Source organism: Maniola hyperantus, chromosome 20 (assembly GCF_902806685.2).
Source record: "Maniola hyperantus chromosome 20, iAphHyp1.2, whole genome shotgun sequence".
In the NCBI taxonomy this organism is placed as follows: domain Eukaryota; kingdom Metazoa; phylum Arthropoda; class Insecta; order Lepidoptera; family Nymphalidae; genus Maniola; species Maniola hyperantus.
Genome location: NC_048555.1, coordinates 3,943,733 through 3,964,428, shown reverse-complemented (window position 1 = coordinate 3,964,428; position 20,696 = coordinate 3,943,733). Strand labels below are relative to the sequence as shown.

Sequence of the window (20,696 nt, the reverse complement as noted above, 5' to 3'; positions counted from 1 at the left end):
GGCGAAGTCGCAGGGTGCATTTATTTTATAACATTGTAGTGGCCATTTTCGAATTCGCCATCTTAGTTTTTATTACCTAAGTATTTGTTGTTATAGCGGCAATAGAAATACACAATCTGTAAAAATTTCAACTCTCTACTTATTAGGGTTCATGAGATACAGCCCGCTGACAGACAGACGGATAGAGAGTGGCGACTTAAGTAGGTAATCTAATAGGGTCCCGACTACCGCGACCCCCCGAGTAAGGCTTTGCGATCCCCCTGGGGTGTAGGTGCTGTAAACTTAAGTCCATTTAAGTGATTTTATGATTTTAGAGGTTTCACGAAATGAGAAAAGTACAAATAAGTAAAACAACAAGTGTCACTAATTTACATTAAAATATTTTATTTTTCTAAAAGCTTATAAATCTATTCAAGTATTAAGTATAGGTATATATTATGTTTTTGGCAGGGGCATAATAAAAGTGAAGCCATGCAGTGCATGGTCAAAAAATTGTTACAGTTTCGGATTATATGTAGGTCCCAGGACTACTAGGACTATGGCCAAAGGTCAGCATCCCTACATAGTCGAAATCCCACGGACCAGTTTTGCTTCCTTCTAATACGCACTGCTAGAATATGGAATGCCCTTCCGGCATTCGTTTTTCCCGCTAGCTATAATATTGGTACCTTCAAAAGAAAAGTGAATAGGCATCTCGCTCCAGCAATGCGCGGGACTGAAGTTACGTTTTTATATTAAGTATGGCATAATATTGTATCAAATCTCTGAAAAGAGCAACCGCCGAATTCCTTGCTGGTTCTTGTCGGTAGGAAAGGCATTCCGAACCAACAGTAGATGCATTTGACAATTCAAAAGTTTAATTGAATAAAAATACTTTTATTTATTTATTTATTCTGGGCAGGCGCGCTCCGCCTTAGGCTGCATCATGATCTCCTATACCTACTTGGTATGATTGCAGTCAGGCGCGAGCCTATTTAGTTATAAAAATCCAATACAGTACCTACCTACCTCTGAAACCCTCAAGATTCGTATATCGCAACCGTTGCACTATTTATTGATGAGCAAAGACACTCCATCTAATCATATCGAATCATTGTTCGGCGAGTGCATGGAGAGAATTCTTACATAAATAAGATACCCACAAAACGCAACACCAAGAATTGCACAGGAAAGCCCAAACACAAGAATGATTAGATCTTTTATCAAATAAAATCGAAATTTGCCGTAATTGTTAGGATACAAAAGGCACAGTTCCATGAGAGCAGGAAAGACCAGGGCAATCAATGTCGTGCACAAGTTTCCGACGAATGCAACAAATGCTCCTTGGATTGGCACCATGTAACATATGAAAACTGTAACAGAAAATACTATGATATTTTCCAAGGAAACAAAATTTCGTATGGAGGTAGGAACTAAGCCTAAAAACACCAGCGCAGCTGATGGACGGTTTATATTATATAATAAACTAGCTTATGCTCGTAACTTCGTCCGTGTGGACTACACAAATTTTAAACCACCATTTTACCCTCGTTGGGGTTGAATTTTCAAAAATCCTTTCTTAGCGGATGCCTTACGTCATAATAGTTATCTGCACGCAAAATTTCAGCCCGATCCGTCTAGTAATTTGAGCTGTGCGTTGGTAGATCAGTCAGTCAGTCAGTCACCTTTCGTTTTATATATTTAGATATACTTTTCGGACTTTTCTTTCACACACGTCAAGCAAGCCGCTAGACCTTTTTGGAAGCTCTTAATAAGTCAACCACTTCTCTTACCTACCAACATTGTGTACCTACGTAGTTTTGTTTTGCTCCATCAAGCTGCTCGATGGTCGCATTCAAGCTTGTTCAAGCGAACGGAATTTTTGCCATATCTCGATTTGTGTTGGGACATATGCCAGAATGTGATCGGATCGGAGTCATACAATTAGGTACAAAGATTGTGATTGTAGTTCACTCATAGCATGCTCGACGTACCTACGCTCTGATTTTTCGATTGTTGCGTCACTGTGGGCTGCGTGATGCATCACGCCACATTACCATAGTGTTTCTCTAGAAACTTCCAAGACGGTCAAGCGGCTTGACGTCAAGCACGTAGATTTGTTTAGCTTGATCAAGCTGTTTGATGCGAGCTTGAAGCCCATCAAGCAGCTTGATCAAGCGTACGGTACTTTTCTCATTATCTTTAACACTGTCCAAACGTTGCGTCAAGCAAAAATATAAAATCGCATCAATCACGCGTCAAGTACGTAAATGCTTGACTCAAGCATCAAGCAAACTTTGTAAACGGTCAAAATTCATGACTCATGCAAAAATCTACGTGCTTGACGTCAAGCCGCTTGACCGTCTCGGAAGCTCTTTTGATGCTATGACTGTTATGCTAACTAACTTACAAGAAGTTAGCACGAAGATAGGTCTCACTACATGTTCAATTATTCCCAAAACTTGAGACGACAAAGACTCCTTGTTTGTTACTATATCCAATATGATCTGAATAGCTGGGTAGCACTGGATAGGGTAAGCGAATGCAATTGCCACCGAGTATAAGCCTATTGCTAACATCGCTGAGCTAGAACAAAATTGATAAAGATGTCGAGATTTATATTTTGTACCTAATAGTTTTTTTTACGTATGAACTGTTTTTGGACTTTTTGAACAATGTTTTTATGTTTTTACTGATGTGATTCCCCACCCCGCCAAAATCTCTGCAGCAGTACTGCCTCACTTCGCACTTTCTTTCGCAATCAAATCTTGTGAAATGTAAACAACTGGAAACATAAAAGCAACCGTCCTTCATGATGCTAACTACACCTACTGATATCTATTTACTTAATATTGTTCTTACTCGTCATCAAAAGGGAGTGATCTCAAAACGTTTTCCTCCATAGGCCCAAAAGCCCAATAGCCAGACATGCCAAATAAAGTGAGAAAAATGGTCGTTACGAGCATGCAGATGTTTAGCACACCATAGCGTTTTGTTAACACTTTAGGGTGCTTCAATGCTCTATCTAGAGAGAGAACCTGCAATTAAGTAAGTGAATAAACCGAGACGAAAAAAGGCGAACTATTATACTTGGAATAAAACGTGCTATAGGTAGGCGGTACGGTACGCGACATAAAGTAATGTACATCGACCTTAAGAATGACATTTTGGCTTTGTAGAGCGTTATCTCTGTCACTCATACCTATAGGTATGACGTTTTGTCGGTCTCAACCACAGAGACAACGATCATTTACAAATCTGCTATCTCCTTCTAAAGTTCGATGTACCTACATCAATATTATTCTTAATTCTCGGTAGGAAAGGCATTCCGAACCAGTGGTAGATGCATCCGACTATTCGTAAGTAGGTACTAGTAAAAGTTTATTCGAATAAAAAATATTTTTATTTTATTTATTTATTTATTTATTACTTTCTGCCACGTTCTGTAAGTATATTATCTTACAAGAGAAGAAGATAACGAGAGAAGAGTAGAGATAATTTGCATTACCTACCACGGCAATAGAACTAAGGTTGAACAAGCAAGTGCCGATAACGAAGTAGAGCGCGATGGAGTCCGTAGTAGCGTATACCATCCCTCTACCCTGAGGCTCAAGAAACTCGTGGTATGTTACCAACGTCAAGCCGATTAGGTTCAGAAAATTACCTGAAATTATTTTCAATATTTAATTTAGACCAAGGATTTTTAAAAGTAAGTATAAGTAGGTACCTACTTAGACTAGCGCTTGGCTGCAATCAAACCTGCTGGCAAGTAATGATGGAAGCCTAAAATGGAGTGCGCTTGCCTAGAAGATGAATATTCCCTATTGAAAGTTGAATTGAAGGATAGGTAATAATCGAAATCTTATAATAGTACTCTATTATAAGATTTCGATGAATATTAGTCAAGTGAAAAAATGCCTCAGATTATTATCATCTGGATAATATATTAGGTAAGTGTACCTACTTACTTACGTATTTTGTGGCAGGGTCGTGCGGTCTGGCTGTGAGAGTTCAGCTCAGTCGATTGCAATTATTGTTAAGCAACGTTGACCCAAGTCGGTAACTAGATGGGTGGCCGAATTTGGTTTTTATTTACTTTACACTTTAAGCTGGCCAACAGCCTGTTGGTGCCGGTTATTATCACTAACATCTGTTAATCAATTGTTAAACCTATGAAAAAGAACCTGGGAAGTGGGAACCCACCGTATTTCCAACACATTCAAAGAAAACTTCTACTGTTATGAATTTAATGAAAAGGGCTCACGGCACCTTCGGTATGAGAAATGTAACCGAGAAAGAAAGATTGGACAGTAAAGTATGCTCAATTAGCTTAGGGTAATCTGAAACCTGTACGATTGGATTCAAACCCAACAAAGTTCATTCGTCGGACTATTGCCTACCTTCCTAGGTACTTCTAGCGATAGATGAAGAAAGGTAAGATTTAAGTAATGTATTCTTTCTTACCAAACATTGATATGTAACTGACAATTTTTAGAGACTTCATAAAATACTCAAGGAAAAGGTAAGGGAGTAGTAACGCAGCAATCGCAGGTTTTGATGTTTGCCAGTCCATTATCTGGAAAAAATCTAAATAATGAGTAAGTAGTGTCTGACTGGTATATCTATCAACGCAATAGCTTAAACTACTGGGTAGATCGGGCTGTGCAAATAGCTATTATGATAGACAACCGCTAAGAAAGGATTTTTGAAGATTCAACCCCTAATAATTTGAAATTTGTGTAGTCCACGCGGATGAAGTCGCAGACATAAGCTAGTAATAGGTATATACATTTTTTTTAAAGAATATTAGCCATGTTAAATCACTAATATTCCCCTTTCCTCTCCAATTAAGCGTCAGGCTTGTGCTAGGAGAAGGTACGACAATAGTGCCAGCGGCTTCGCTCGAAATTTCCGGCCTAAATTCCTTATCTATACATTATAAAAGAAACCTCTGTACAAAATTTCAGCGTTCTAGGTCTTTTGAGCGTTGATGAGTCAGAACACTGACAGTCAGGACTTTTCTTTTTATTTAAGTACATCATCATCATCATCATTATCATCATCATCATCAGCCTGTGGACGTCCACTGTTGGACATAGGCCTTCCCTAAAGAGCGCCACCACACCCGGTCCTCAGCCTTCCTCATCCAGCCACTTCCCGCAAGCCTCTTTATATCGTCGGTCCATCGTGCTGGAGGGCGTCCCACACTACGCTTGCTTAAACGCGGTCTCCACTCAAGGACTTTCCGGCTCCAACGGCCATACATACATACTTACAAATAATTAGATTAGCTTATCACATCCTGTGATTATAATTTCCTTGACAGAGAATTTTGTGAATAAGAATATGGAACTCACATCTCTCAAGCTGTCCGTGGTAAATATAACGAACACAGTGCAAATGCCGAGCTGGCTCAGGATCATGAAAGTGGCCACTATGGTTCTGTGAATAATACGCAATGAAATTATAAGTAAGACATAAAAATCAGTGGCGCCTGCACTAACGAAGAGTGTATAAGTAACGTAATTACTTGACATGAAAGTTGGAAATCAGGTACCTACTGCGTAAGTAAGAAATGTGTGGGGATTCGCCCACCACACGAACCTCGGATGGACTGAAGAAATACCAGAGTCTGTCTCGCCACCAAACTGAACACTACAGAAAGCTCATAGAAAGCCATAATTATCGTCGCGGTCGCGCGTCTTTGTCTCCGGTCTGAACTGACGCAAGACTTTTTGTTACACATATTATTATATATCACACACCGGCTTTACTCACTGTTTAATAGTCGCCGTTAGCCCCACTAGTTTTTGTAACATACGGTACGGAAATCTCACGTGGTTACCGCATGTGGCAACTTCATATGGTTACCGCTGTTTGCGGCATCATCATGCGGTTATAGTTCTTGCATTTCATGAAGGCCACTGCCTCATGCTTGTGTTTAAGTCGTATCGGTATACGTAAGGTACACTAAATGTGTGCATGACAACGCTTGCTCGCGACTGATTGGTCCGACATACACGCACACTTACGCAATGACCTGCATGTAAACGACGTTACAAGTAAAGTTCAGTAGCCTTCGTGAATTGCAATAACTGTACCATTATACTGACATCCAGAGCCCGGAGTTAGGAAGCTGTCGGTGTTTCACCTCCATGCCTGAGGGAACACGTAAAGCCGTCGATCCTGCACCAATCTCTCTATCGTCGTGTTACATAGCGTACTATAAGAGTGAGTGAATAGAGAATGTAGCGGTGTTTGCACACACACTTGTGCACTATAATATCTCCCGCGCAGATACCAATTAAGGTACCTACCTAATCTCTGTGGAAATTGATCGCCGCCGTAGGTAGGTAGCCGAAATTCGATCGGGAGGATGATAATTAATGATTGTAGACTACTTCTTGTTCTTATAGTGCCGTCTCCTATCGGAGGTTGGCAACCATTAGGGCTATCTCCACCTTGAAAGCTGCTGCGACTAGTAGACTACAGACCGAGTGAATTATTTATGCGCTTGCTGTCAAGTTCAGTTATAGGCTTGGGAACTTACCGCATAATTATCCCAAGAAAACTCCTACCATTATGTGATTAATGGTAAGGGGTCGAAAGAGAGATCCTATGCTAGTGTATATTTTCAACTTTTGTGACACGTAGATACTGTAAGTACTAAGTATAAATAATCACAGTCAGCTTACGGGGCAGAATTTCCAAGTTTATGAAAAACATCTGGTCCGTGTAAAAGAGCTAATCGAAACCCGTATCGGTAAGGTACGTGAGGAATTTTGAGTTGCCGGCTTATTTCGTGCAAACACCATAACTGAAATAACAGAACATTTTGCTGTAAGTAGGAATCTGCGGAAGGTTAATCCAATAGATTTAATATCATCCTCGTTTAGTATTAAATATAATAATTACCAATGTATGGTGCATGTGCATAATGAGAAGACCTAAAGAAATGGTCATTATAGGGCCGAGTACGATTCCAGCTTGACTCACTGCTAACGGAAGGCCTAAAGTTCCCGCACCGAAAATTGTTCGTAGAAGATTAAAATTGGCCATCCAAAGCCTACAACAAATTGACTTATTTTAAATCCGATAAGTAGGTATGTTATGATGCAACCTTAGTATCTTCGTAGTAGGTACCTACGTCTGTTACACTAAATTGTTATTAAATAAATGGTTAGGTACATGCAGGCGGTATACCATCTATTGTCTGCGTGAGCTTGAGATGGCAATCGGGGTATGAGGCGGGGAGACTCCCCGCATACCCGCACGTCACCCGCGCTCGCCTGCACCGGTTTTGCGCGGGAGCTGTGCGGGAGTGCGGTGCGTTCCCTCCCCTGCAATTTCGACCTGTCGTGTCCCATACCTACTATACTTATTATACCAAAGGTTTACAATCTTAATACCTACTGTTAGTGATGACGATAGAATGCAGTAGGTATATTGTCGTGATGACGATATAATGCAGTTTTTGGCTGTACTTAAACGGACGAGCTCCCGCGCCATTTGCCGCACAATATTGTATTTTTAGGGTTTCATACCTCAAAAGGAATAAAGGAACCTTTATAGGGTCACTTCGTTGTCTGCCTGCCTGTCGTGTCTGTCAAGAGAATCAAAACCTATACTTTAGGTAGGTATCTACTTCCTGTGATCTAGAATCATGAAAATCGGCAGGTCGCGATGTCGTATAGCACAAGTAAAGGTAAAAAATTCGAAAACTGGAAATTTGTAGTTCACACATCCAACATCACAAAAAATGATAGTTATTTTCCCTTCGGGTACGGAACCCTTCGTGTGCGAGAGTCCAACTCGCACTTAATTTGGTTTTGAGCCGGCGCGGCGCAGCGCTTATTGAGTTCATGCAGTGGAATGGAGTCGGTATTTACCGAGGCAAAAAAAGGTTAATTACCTACCTAACTAACTAGGTACCTACATACAGGTACACATTTCGATGGTCGAGCGGCCATGAAATGGTAGTTACTTTGGTGGACGTTTAAATAATCGGTACCTATGTATTTACTTGATAGGCTGTGCAGGCTCTCTGTGCTCTGAAGGATCATAGTCATCTAAAGGTGGCGCTTCAGAAGGCAGACGGGCATATCTGATGTCAATAAGTGAGGCCCTGTTGTAGGCCGGTAATGTTAAATGGCTGACTGTTTCGAATGCGGCCCTGTAATAAATTTGGATTTATTAAAATGTGATTTCTTCTTTCTTAAGGGATTTTTATAAGGTTTCTTATGTATAGATTACTTATGGAGGACTTACATTAATTATAAATTAAGGCAATCTTAAAGATCGTTGGTATATCTGAATCAAGAGCTTAATTAATTATGAAACCAGTAACTAAATAATATAACAATCTAATTAAGAATTAATTATATTAAAAAAGCTTGACAGAAGATTATTTACAATTTACATGCAAATATTTGACAAAAAGTTCATAAAATTAGAATTTAAAATAAATCAGTTGGCTGTATGGTGTTTGATTTTTGCCTGGGATCATAAAAAAAGCTATATAGTAATCTATTACTAATGTCAGGAGAGTTTGACCTTTTCTCATAGTCTGTGCGTTGGTTCTTGTTCTAGATTGTCTATAGTCACAAATGACAGCAGTGAAAAATCAGCGACGGTGTCCGACGTTAAAGGCGGAATTATTGCATTTTGTAAAACACTCATATGTGCAATTATTGGTCAACTCTGATTACTTTCGGCGAGTATGATGTCTACAACAGAAGGAGAACTGGATGTCGAGGTGTCCCATGAACTCGAAGATGGCGAGGTGAGGCTGTTAACTTTGACACTACATTACACCTAAAACTCGCCCATTAAAAGTGATTTTACATTACTATTGTTCTATTTGCTGTTATATATTGTGCATAAACTTAATATTGCATATATCTGTACAGTGTTGGATGGGAAAACAGTGTTTTTTTGCGTTTAAAACCAGTCTATACAGTGCAAAGCAGTCGATAAAGTGCAATGACTTTTGTTATAGTTAGAGGATTCAGACGTAGAAGAGGGTACGTACATCCCTCTGACGCGCCCAGAAACCTTCAACCCGCCGTCTTTAGTGAACATGCAGATACAAGACGAGCAGAGCGACGAAGATACGGGGTTAGAGTCGTCGGGCTCTGAGTCGGACGACGAACCGCGTCGACGCCCAAAGCGCACTAAACTGAGGCCGAAACGACCGCAGCCGCAAGCTCAGCCCGACAAAAAAGATAAATATAACGTCTGGTGTAAAGCATTGCAGGTAAGAGGTTTTGGACCCTAACATAAGATAGCTTAGTGACAAATTGGTTATTAAATCAAGTACTTACTTAACATAAAGAATATAGTAGACAGGTATAATTTTACTACACAAAATCAAAAACAAAGCCAAAGTAACAATATGTAATTGAAACTAGCATGCAAAAGCAATTTTATAGCAGAAAACAGACTGAATCACTACCCATATTATAAATGCGAAAATGTGTTTGTTTGTTGGTTTATTGGTTTGTCCTTCAATCACGTCCCAACAAAGCAATAGATCAACGTGATTTTTCGCATGGGTATAGTTATAGACCTGGAGAGTGACATAGGCTACTTTTCATCCTGGAAAATTAAAGAGTTCCATGTTGTAGGGCTTAGTTAGTAGTACTTAGTATTACCAGTACCCTTATTATAAATGCAAAAGTGTGTCTGTTTGTTGGTTTGTTGATTTGTTGGTTTGTCCTTCAATCAATTTTTTTCATAGGTATAGATAAAGATCTGGAAAGTGACATAGGCTACTTTTTATCCTGGAAAATCAAACAGTTCCCACAGGATTTTAAAAAACCTGAAAAAGTAAAAGTTAGTGTGTTTGACTTTATTTCAAGATGTAGGTATGTTAAATTTCACATACAAATAATTTATCTTTCAGGAGGACCTACTTACAGAAGATATGGTAACCTGTGATGTAACAAAGAAAAGAAATTATGGCGTTGAATCTTATGATTATACTATTAAGTATAGACTAGATGATGACTATGTTTCGAAAAAAGTATTTACAAATAGTCGCCCTCACAAACAAAATGATTATAAAACTAATAAGAGGAGTTACTCTGACAGATCTAATAAAAAGTTTAGGCAAGGCAAAAGGATTAATAGTGAACATCCGCTAGAAGAGAAGCAACTGCCAAGAGTTTTGCCAGATCTTGTTGTAATGCCAGATCAACCCACAGAACTAGTAGCTCAGGACATAGCTGAGAAGTTGTCTGAAGAAAAGAAAGAATTACTTGGTAAGTGTTCTAAGTTATTTATCAGTACTCCTATTATAAATGCGAAAGTGTTTGTTTGTTGGTTTGTTGGTTTGTTGGTTTGTCCTTCAATCACGTCGCAACGGTGCAATGGATTGACGTGATTTTTTTGCATGGGTATTAGATAAAGACCTGGAGAGTGACAGGCTACTTTTTATCAGTACTCCTATTATAAATGCGAAAGTGTGTTTGTTTGTTGGTTTGTCCTTCAATCACGTCGCAACGTTGCAATGTATTGACGTAATTTTTTTGCATGGGTATAGATAAAGACCTGGAGAGTGACATAGGCTACTTTTTATCCCGGAAAATCAACGAGTTCCCACGAAATTTTTAAAAAACTTAATTCCACGCAAACGAAGTCGCGGGCATCAGCTAGTATTAAATACAGTGCAAAACAAGTAGTCCATTCTGAATTTGTAACATGAAAATTTGCACAGGCCATAGACTAAGGATGAAATACACAAACCTGACTGTTTTTGTACAAAATGCAGTTATACGCCTCATATGCAGAATATAAGTTATACATAATGGTGTTTTGAAGTTGGGTATGGCATGTTTGGAAACTATCAGTCAACCTTAACAAGATTACAGGTTGTAAGATTACAAGTGATAGCGATAGGTAGAGAAGAAAAGCCTTTAGTGATGTAGTATTGTAAATTATATGTAAACATTGTTAATTTGTATCAATTTTCAGTCAGGATAGTTCAAGTAACTGGGTCAAGTAAAGCTATAGAAATCTATAAAGAGACACAGAGAATTGAAGCAGATGGTGGAATGCTTGTCATGGTAAGCTTATAATAGAGTACAGTACCCACCCAGCAGGAAAGATCGCACACCATGCTTTAAAAAGACATTTCGGCGTCGTAGAGCATGTCAGCAGTCATTCATACTTATAGTTTGCCATAGGTTGAGATGGCAATTGGACTTATGAGGCGGGGGGTGCCCCGCACACCTATACGTCTCCCGCGCCGTGTTAGCGCGGGGGCTGTGTGGATGTGTAGGGTGTCCCCACCCCAATTGCGATCTTAACCTGTCGCGTACTGTATGTGACATTTCATCACTTGAAGACAGAGACAATCCTCTATGAAACGTCTCTTTCTAAAGTTTGATATGCAATCTTTTCTGCTGGGTACTATAACATATTTAAAATACAGTTCTGTACTAGTTTACGATTTCAGTACAGTAATACAAATTCAACTGTAAAACCTAGTAAGTCTAAAGGACTGAATAGTCTAATAGTACTGTTTGAACTAGCTGCTTAAAATTACTTACACTGCTTAAATTGTACTAGTATGAAATCTTTAGACTAGGTAAGTGCATTCTTAAGTGGCTGTTTTTAGCTGTAAGGAAAAATGTTCCTGTAATAAATCCTATTATAATTTCAAATTAAAGACCCCTTTTAAAATACAGTATTTTACAACTAGTCAAATCAGTAACTTTTAATCAAACATCAAAACATGAGCTTAGTATGCGAGTAGTGTCCTCACATCATAATGACATACTTTTTTAGTTTAATCGATAATTTAAAATGGTTATTACACTTAAAACTAACAGAGGACGTGGGTTTTACGTATTTTGAAAGATCCTCTCTATTTAATAATCACCGCGAAGTAAGTTATTTTTGACTAGGTTATGCTCGCGACTTCGTCCGCGTGGACTACACAAATTTCAAACCCCTATTTCACCCTGTTAGGGGTTGAATTTTCAAAAATCCTTAGCGGATGCCTACATCATAATAGCTATCTGCATGCTAAATTTCAGCTTGATCCGTCCAGTAGTTTGAGCTGTGCGTTGATAGATCAGTCAGTCACCTTTTCCTTTTATATATTTAGATGTAGTCCAATACCCAATTACGAAATGCTTTTTATGGGTCAGTATTTAGCTATAAAAAATGTATTTAATGTTTCAGAACGGTACACGTAGACGCACGCCCGGCGGTATTTTCTTCTTTCTGTTGAAACGTGACGATGAGGTGTCGCAGGTTATGATCAATGACATATTCAATGAGGACCGCAAGGAGAACGCTCGCAAGATTAAGAAAACGCGAACCAAGAACCGCCAGAAGGTCATGGAACAGTTGAAACAGAGCCTTACAGGTATTTTTTTACTAACAAAATGTTCCCTACGTTATGTATTTCAGTACCCATATTATAAATGCAAAAGTGTGTTGGTTTGTGGTTCGCCCTTCAATCACGTCGCAACAGAGCAACAAATCGATGTGATTTTTTGCATACGTATGTTAAAGTTAAAGACATGGAGAGTGACATAGGCTACTTTATATCCTGGGAAATCAAAGAGTACCCACAGGTTTTTCAAAAACCTAAATCCACGCGTAGCATGAGCTAGTTATTTTATAATTATTTATGGACATTCAGAAAGAGGTTTGGTAGCAGTTTGATGTTCTTTTGGTATATGTCCTTTCTTTAGCCAGGGTTTGCTAAAGGTATATTTGATAAGCTGCTAGTTTTTATACAGAATGCTTGCTTCTAGGTTTCGTACCTCAAAAAGAAAAGGAACTCTTCTTTATATTGTGTATTTATATTGTATGCAAGTGCAGTTAAAGATGGTGTGTATCTTAGGTTAGCGAGTCACATGTCCAAGTATCATTTAAAACAAATGAATTAGTTGTCACACTTACAAGGTGACAAAATAGTTCAACCGGTAAAGGAGTGGACTGAAAACCGAAAGGTCGACGGTTCAAACCCCGCCTTTTGCACTATTATCGTACCTACTCCTAGCACAAGCCTGACGCTTAGTTGGAGAGGCAAGGGGAATATTAGTCATTTAACATGGCTAATATTCTTTTTAAAAAAACAAAAAAAAAATATTGATGTGTCTTTTTGCCAGATTCGGAGCTGCCATCGCTGCTGTCCCGCAGCGAGGCGACCGTGCAGTCGGAGCACGGCTCCAACCCGCCGCCGTCTCCAGCCACGGACGCGCGCGACGGCTCCAGCGACACGGACGCGCACGCCGACCTACCGCCCTCGCCGCCGCGCCCGCGCGCGCCGCTCCCTGACCGGACGGACGCGAGACAAGTGCTGCAAAACTACGATGATGACGATTTCTTAGAAGTTATGTGCAATGAAGATATGGAGTTGTTCTGAATATATGAGTTATCCTCAGTGCTGTGTGCCTCTTAATTTTAGAATCAAGTGGAAATATTAGGCTCGTGTTCACGAGTGTCCATTCGCGAGCGTGTCAGCGCGCGAGTATATCCGTTCGCGGAAGTATCTCCATTCGTATGTGTGTGTCCGTTCATGAGTGTGTGTACGATATGTGGACTTTTGCAATTTTTTTTCTTGTTAATACTACTTATTTAGGTGAGCCATGATTAAATTCGTACAGTACGAATTTGATGGCAGTATATCCTATGTGGATGTTGATACTGATTGGAAACTATGATAGTGTGTGAAATGAAGGAACCCTATACATATATATAAGTCTATTCATTAGGGCCTGCACAAATGAGGGACTTTTTGTTGGGAATTGAGTATGGTTTTCGCCATACTATGAATCCATTGTGTGCATTATGTGATACATTTCTTAGGTGATCAACTTTTGCCCTCCATGGACAACAGTCCATCATCTGCACAGGCCCTCATGTTAATGAATATTAATGATTTTTTCAAAGTCATTTTTCTCCTATTATGATTGCTTAGTAATAGTTTTATGCTTTTTCAGCAAAACTTAACCATATTTAAACTATTCAAGTTTATAATAATTTTACAATGTAGTCACGATTAGAAATTAAGAATGTGACAATTTACAAACCAACATTAGAGAAAGTGCAGAATTTCATGAGTGGTTTTGTGATTCAAAATATTACTCAATGAAATATCAATAATAATTAGAAGTAAACTGTTTTGTTTCATATATAATTTTTTGATCTCACAGGCACAATTTTTTTGGATACAATTCAGTGCACTGAGGAATGCATATCCATGGTGTCTATAGTTCAATGATTTTAATAAATTAGTTACATTTCACATCGGCGTGAGTGTAGCAGCTAGGTGTGTAATTAGCTTTAAACTTAATTGTGCTATTTTGTTGCATAACCTTAAGTATACAGACATCGCACGCGTTGTTGAGACAATTTAAGCCCCAAGGCGGCATCTCCACGGACGAGAAAATCGCGGCGTGCCACCAAATTCGATACAAAACAAATAGTTTGTACAGTGCCCGGCAGGAAATATTGTACATCGAACTTTAGAATGAAAAAGTCGGTTAGTAACGAATTCGTAGAGCGTTCTCTTTGTCTTTGAGACAGACAAAAGTCACACAGGTATGCGTGACAGAGACGGCGCTCTATGAAGCCAAAATGTCTTTCTAAAGTTCGATGTACCTACAATATTTCCTGTCGGCCACTGTATCGAATTTTGTCACACGGCAAGGCAATCGCCGCGATTCCCTCGATTAAGACAAAGATGTTAATCATCATCATCATCATGATCAACCCATCACCGGCTCACTACAGAGCACGGGTCTCCTCTCAGAGTGAGAAGGGTTTTGGCCATAGTCTACCACGCTGGCCATGTGCGGATTGGTAGACTTCACACACCTTTGAGAACATTATAGAGAACTCTCAGGCATGCAGGTTTCCTCACGATGTTTTCCTTCACCGTTAAAGCAAGTGATATTTAATTAATTAAAACGCACATAACTCCGAAATGTTAGAGGTGCGTGCCCGGGATCGAACCCCCGACCTCCGATTAGATGGCGGATGTCCTAACCACTAGGCTACCACTGCTCATGAGATGTTAATCATCAAGACATAAAGGGTTGACATTTCGGCGTTGACGCTGGTTAGGGCTACTAAAATCGTGCGAATGCTTCAGTGAACTAAAGCTGTGCGTAAATAAATCTTTTTAAATTATTTCCTACGTTGCAATTAGCAGGCTGGAAAAACAGCCACCACAATTATTACAATCTAATTTTTGATTACATTGCAATGTTTCAGGGCCACTGTGCAACAATGTGCTTAATATTTTAGCTATTTAGCTAAAAACTGTATGTCGACCAATCCACGTCGTATTTAGGGTTTAAACTATGAGTGATCTTCACTATAAGTATAGATGCTCCCGAAGTAATCCTGACCATACTCAATTCGTTAGTCGACGTAAGCCCGACTAGTTTCGAACCCTACCAGGGTTCTTTTTCACAAGGACGAGCTTGCAACGGGTTGCAGTTGAGTCTCAACCCTAAGTCCTTGTGAAATGGACTCCGGATAGGTTCTAAACTAGTCGGGCTTACCTCAATTAAACACGTGAGTACAGCTGGGAGCATCTATTAATTTATAATCTGTGGTTCATACAGTGTTTACTGCCTTCAAGCAAATGACACTAAAATCATCTTCTACAGCATGCAATCCTGCATCTAAACATTTGGCTGTGAATTTTTGCAGATTTTCTCATCACAAAGTTTTTGAATGTTTCCCTCTATGAATAATAACAAGCATAATACATATGTGCAGCTGATATATTAAATAGGCTTAAAATAGACATTGTAATGTACATAAATATTTTTTTTTTTTTGCAATGGGCAGGGTTATGCGGCCAGGTCCAACTGCAATAATTACTTATCACATATCTCAAAGCACGCGCCATATTTATTTGGCGTTTACTGTTCTTCAAATTTTGAGTACTGAATTATAATGTAAAAATATAATGCTTTGTGTTAGCCGCATGTGGGCAACGCTCGATGTGCTATCTTACCTTAATTCACATTTTCTTAGTGAGAAAATTAATAATTAATTACAATAATTATTGTAATAAAGTCTGAACTGTTTATATTTTGTTATTAAACATTGTTTAAGTACTTATAATATAGTATAATAACAATTGCAGATTTTACTAATAAACATTAGGTGGATGGACCTATCTACTTTCAAACATGTGTTACAGTGCGACAAGGCTCTCTTTGCACTTGAATGACATTGACAGGGGGGCGCTGTTGGAGAACAAAGGTTTAGAATATTCAAACAAGAATACAGAGGACACTTGACGAGAACGTTAGTTCCGATTTTCGCCACGCGCCAAGACAGCCTTGCCGCACTGTATATGAAATACTTGAAAATTTAGACAGTGTAAAATGTTCCTACAAGTTGCCCTAACATAAAAAGTTACAGTATTTTTATACAACAGGCCACTTCTCTTCTATTGTTTATACAAATGTTTGAGGGCATTATTTTACCGGTCTGCCTTTAAAATTTGCCGTTTTACTAGGGATGAGCAAGTATTCATGTAACTTGCGAAAGCTACCAATAAGATCACTTACTATAGTGCGTAGTGGTTTAGTGCATAACTGAGTAGGCTCCTGGCTCCTGCAGTAGTGGAGCGCTGTGGGAGGAGAGTGACAGTTGTCACAAGTAGACGAATCACTGAGCTTTCGCGTCACTTCATCACGCCCCTCTCGCACCGCTCAACCTACTAAGTTGCCTGTCTACCGGGTTTTTACAGGATGTGTGCTAAAGAACTTTTCGACCTGGTTCCTCCTTCTCGCACATCTCTACTGGTGGAAAGGCAGAATTGTCCCAAAATTTGCTGTGCTGTATTATACTCCTGTAACTGTAGACAATAATATTATTATTGCTATTCTTCAGTTTAATATTTATTTAATTGGTCGGTTAAGTAGCTATGGGGCTGTAGTTACATTTTAAGTTTTTATCTTTCCTGAGCTAATTATTATTACTTTGTGTGAATAAGAACTTGTACAATTCTCCAAATAGTCTTATCATCAGGACACTTAATATACACGTTTCGTGAACAAGATATTTAAGAAGTGGACCGAGCCATCTAAATATTCCAAATATGTTGAGCTATAATTTTATTTTCTTTAAGACACATCTCAAAAAAACAGAAACCATTTCATTTTGCCGACCTTTTCTTCTGAATTCTGCATCATCATGATCAACCCATCGCCGGCTCACTACTACAGAGCATGGGTCTCCTCTCAGGCTGAGAAGGGTAAATCTCTACATAGTATAAAATAAAGTCGCGTCCCGCCGTCTGTATGTATGTATGTATGTATGAACGCGTATATCTTTTAAACTACGCAACGGATTTTAATGCGGTTTTCACCAACAGATAGAGTGGTTCAAGAGGAAGGCTTATAGCTATAGTTTAATTCTCATAAAAATAGAGATCACTAGAGAAATTGAAATAATGTGAATTAGGTCGGAAAAAAATCCTCTCATTTGAGAGTTTCCGAGGCAATGACACCACATTAGTATCTACATTGCACCCATGCGAAGCCGGGGCGGGTCGCTAGTATCTATATAAAAAACTAGAAAATTGAAAAACTAAACACTGCATGTTACACTTACTTCATTATCATTTCAAATATCTTTAGTTAGTGTAAAAAAATGATTTTTTTAGCCAAAATGGGCGTAATTCCAAACGTCGATTTGAAATTTTCAAGATTTTTTAGTCATTCACCTCTCTCTCGAGGTGATGTGCGGTTAGAAGGAAAGGGTGACACGCACAGATAACGTTTTTTCCGTCATCTTTTTTGTGTGTGTGTTGTTTCGGATTGACTATGCTGCGTAGACCCTACTGGCCGCTACAGCGTCACCGGGGGGGGTGATGGAAACAGCACTATTTTAGGCTCCACCCGCCAACGAGTTGTAGCTTCGATGAAGCGGGCCTTTAATAGCTTAACTGATTAGGTAACATCAGACCGGGAGGCTCCCCCAAAACATAAAGAATCTGGTGACTCCACTTTTTAAATCCTTTGTTGGGTCCTAAGGAAGGGTTTATTAGGGTTGGCCCTACCATAGGAATCCTCTTGTTCACAAAACGCCGTATTTTGCCTTTTGTCGTGTACAGATGAGTAGTACCTACTCACCAGTCGTGTACTAAAACTTATTATAGAACAGTTTAATAAAGTTTTGTAAAAAATATTATTTAAGTGTTCTTTTTTCTATCAGAATACCTATCAAAAAAGTGATTCATTTTGTTTTAATAAATAAATAAACACACTGATAGATTGTTATCACCGATTTATTATAGAAATAATCAGACATGAATAAAGTATAAAATTAATAATTTTAATAATATAAATAAGTCAGTGGGTACATGGGATTGCTATTATGATTCTATGTGCATTAATCATTCTTAGGTAAGTACTTTTAACATGTTTCTTTATTAAAATAATTTGTTCACTTAAGTATATTTTTTCAGGCTTTATTACATCATACATACCTAAATGCCTATGGCGAAATATCCACTGGCAAGTTTTCTTGCAAAGTTAGCATGCCAATTTTATGTCCATTACTGCTTTTATTTAATAACTTTTTCCAATGAATTTTTCACATCTGCAGTGCAAGTGACTACCATAACTAACTTATGCAAGTTTTATTGCTAGTGGACAAAGCTTAACACCAAACTTCAAAGTCAAACTACCAAGCCAACACTATTCCTCAGCAAACTAACTTGTTTTATGTGCACTAAAAGATTCTATAGAGACATCTAAATATAATAAATGCTCTTAACTCGCCAGCCTTACTCTAGGAAGCTCGGCAGCCTGGGTGGTCTATTTGGCTTCTGGAGCAAGCTTGGATGGCTGGGCTCTGAAGTGTGAACAACTGGATGAAGAGCAGGTAAGCTTGGATTCTACAAAGCGCGACAAGTACTGTACTGTAGAGGTAGACTTCTGTGAGTTGTGACCGAAGCGATTGACATGACAACACTAAGCACTGATTAATTCATTTTCATAGCATTTAGTATTGTCCACCTTAAGATGTCACACCAAACTCACACATGTCACATTGCAGAGCACAACAAGCACATAGCTCTTACAAGCACTCTACAGTATGAAGGCATTCACAACCTTCATATTTTCCATGTTACAAACATGTACAATTTCTAAGAGCTGCATGGGGCACGTTTTAATTGTGTGTTGTATGTGCAGAGTGCAAACTTTAAACTGATCGTTTCACAAATATCTACAAACGATAAACATGAACCATTCATACTACATCTTTGTTCAATTCATAACTTTTCTCAACACTCTTAGGTACATATTCGTATTTAAATTTAGTATATTTTAAGGGAAGTCCAACATCTGAAACAAACATACACATTAATATTATAAATGACAAAGTGTGTTAATTTGTCTGCTACCTTTCCACAGCTTAACTAATGAATCTTGATGAAATTTAGCACATAGAGAGCTTGCACCCCAGACTATACATGGAATATCATTTCCTATATGATTTTTAAAAACAAATCCATATAGCCTTTGAAGCGAAACAGCTTTAAGAAGTCTTCCATTTTTATGTGCTTCATCTATAACCCGTATTTTAATAACCATTTTTGTAATTACTCTTATGCTGCTAGGGTATGTGTAATAAGTATGTTTTGCTAAGCCCTGAAATGGTTCTTCTTCATTCTGGGCTGGTTTCCGCACTTAAACGTTTCCGTCTGTTGTGCGTTCCCTGAACTGGTTATAGTGTGTGCAAAGAAAGTAGTTCTATCTGTCATAGAATAAGGATTAAATACACAAGCAGCTGAGGAGTGTTTTTGTACACTGCACACTCATATTATGTCTTGTGTTTAGATCGGACTAGGTACTGGTTTGGATGCATTATAAAGAACTTTTAATAAAATTTACTTTTAAATACTTACCAGTTGTGGAAGACATTTCTCTACATGATCAAGGTCTACTTTGTTGCAGCCTTCCAGTAAAGCCTGACTCGAGGCTCGCAGGCATGTCTCAGTAACTAGACATTTGGCTACCTCTACCACTAGTGTGAGTGCATCGTTGTCCAACTTTGTTTTGTTGTCTTGGAAGGACCCATGTAGAAGCTCTTTTATGATATCCTGGTTGAATACAAATAAATTCAGTTTTTACTGCTGATTTTTATAATAGTTATCTACATAATTTTAAGGTGAAGTCGTTTTTATACGGCCTGTTCTTAACTATTGACCTATCATACCCACATTCTACTTTTACTTGGCAAAGAACCTAGGCTAAAACGCTTGGCTTGACGATAGGGTAATACTAATACTATAATAGGGCCGCGGCCGCACCCTCTTAGATAAAAACAAAAATTATAGTATTAAATCTTACTTGCTTTATAGAACTCTTAACTTCCGATGTTACTGATGCGGGATCTATGTTACCATCATCGACCTCGATGCTGTAGCGAGCCATGCTTATTTTTTGTAATCGGTAATTTAATAAAGAAAACTGAAAATAATTTGTTATCGTTTGTTTACAACCACCACCACGGCTTATGACATATTACTTTCCATATGTAAAAAGTAGGTACTCTGTGCATATCACAAACCACTCACAAACTTTTATCATACAAAGTACTCTGTGGCTTATAAAATACACATAAAGCCTGGATAAAATAATTCCACAGAGTCGGGTGAGAGCTTAGATGAATGTATACTATCTCTATGGGTGAGAGCATAGAAATTGATAGAAATATTA

At 38.6% G+C, this 20,696-nt stretch overlaps 3 protein-coding genes across 3 annotated transcripts; 1 reads left to right on the top strand and 2 right to left on the bottom strand.

The window, feature by feature from the left end:
• Positions 1-1,052: 1,052 nt before the first annotated feature.
• Positions 1,053-8,312, bottom strand: LOC117991862 (proton-coupled amino acid transporter-like protein CG1139). The gene is made up of 10 exons (XM_069505225.1): positions 8,248-8,312; positions 8,003-8,152; positions 6,976-7,045; positions 6,675-6,796; positions 5,337-5,421; positions 4,444-4,555; positions 3,492-3,643; positions 2,842-3,017; positions 2,390-2,565; positions 1,053-1,352 (listed from the first exon to the last, which is right to left on the bottom strand). Coding segments are annotated over exons 1-10 (1,317 nt in total). The 5' UTR covers positions 8,250-8,312; the 3' UTR covers positions 1,053-1,080.
• A 255-nt stretch (positions 8,313-8,567) lies between these two features.
• Positions 8,568-17,914, top strand: Phax (phosphorylated adaptor for RNA export). Its single transcript, XM_034979498.2, has 6 exons — positions 8,568-8,761; positions 8,978-9,235; positions 9,884-10,241; positions 10,954-11,045; positions 12,169-12,355; positions 13,107-17,914. The coding sequence occupies exons 1-6, from the start codon at positions 8,699-8,701 to the stop codon at positions 13,361-13,363; spliced, it is 1,215 nt and encodes a 404-aa protein (XP_034835389.1). The 5' UTR covers positions 8,568-8,698; the 3' UTR covers positions 13,364-17,914.
• A 324-nt stretch (positions 17,915-18,238) lies between these two features.
• Positions 18,239-20,582, bottom strand: LOC117991866 (centromere protein X-like). Its single transcript, XM_034979501.2, has 3 exons — positions 20,328-20,582; positions 19,883-20,077; positions 18,239-19,319 (listed from the first exon to the last, which is right to left on the bottom strand). Exons 1-3 carry the CDS (start codon positions 20,409-20,411, stop codon positions 19,302-19,304), a joined length of 297 nt encoding a protein of 98 aa, XP_034835392.1. The 5' UTR covers positions 20,412-20,582; the 3' UTR covers positions 18,239-19,301.
• Positions 20,583-20,696: the final 114 nt, after the last annotated feature.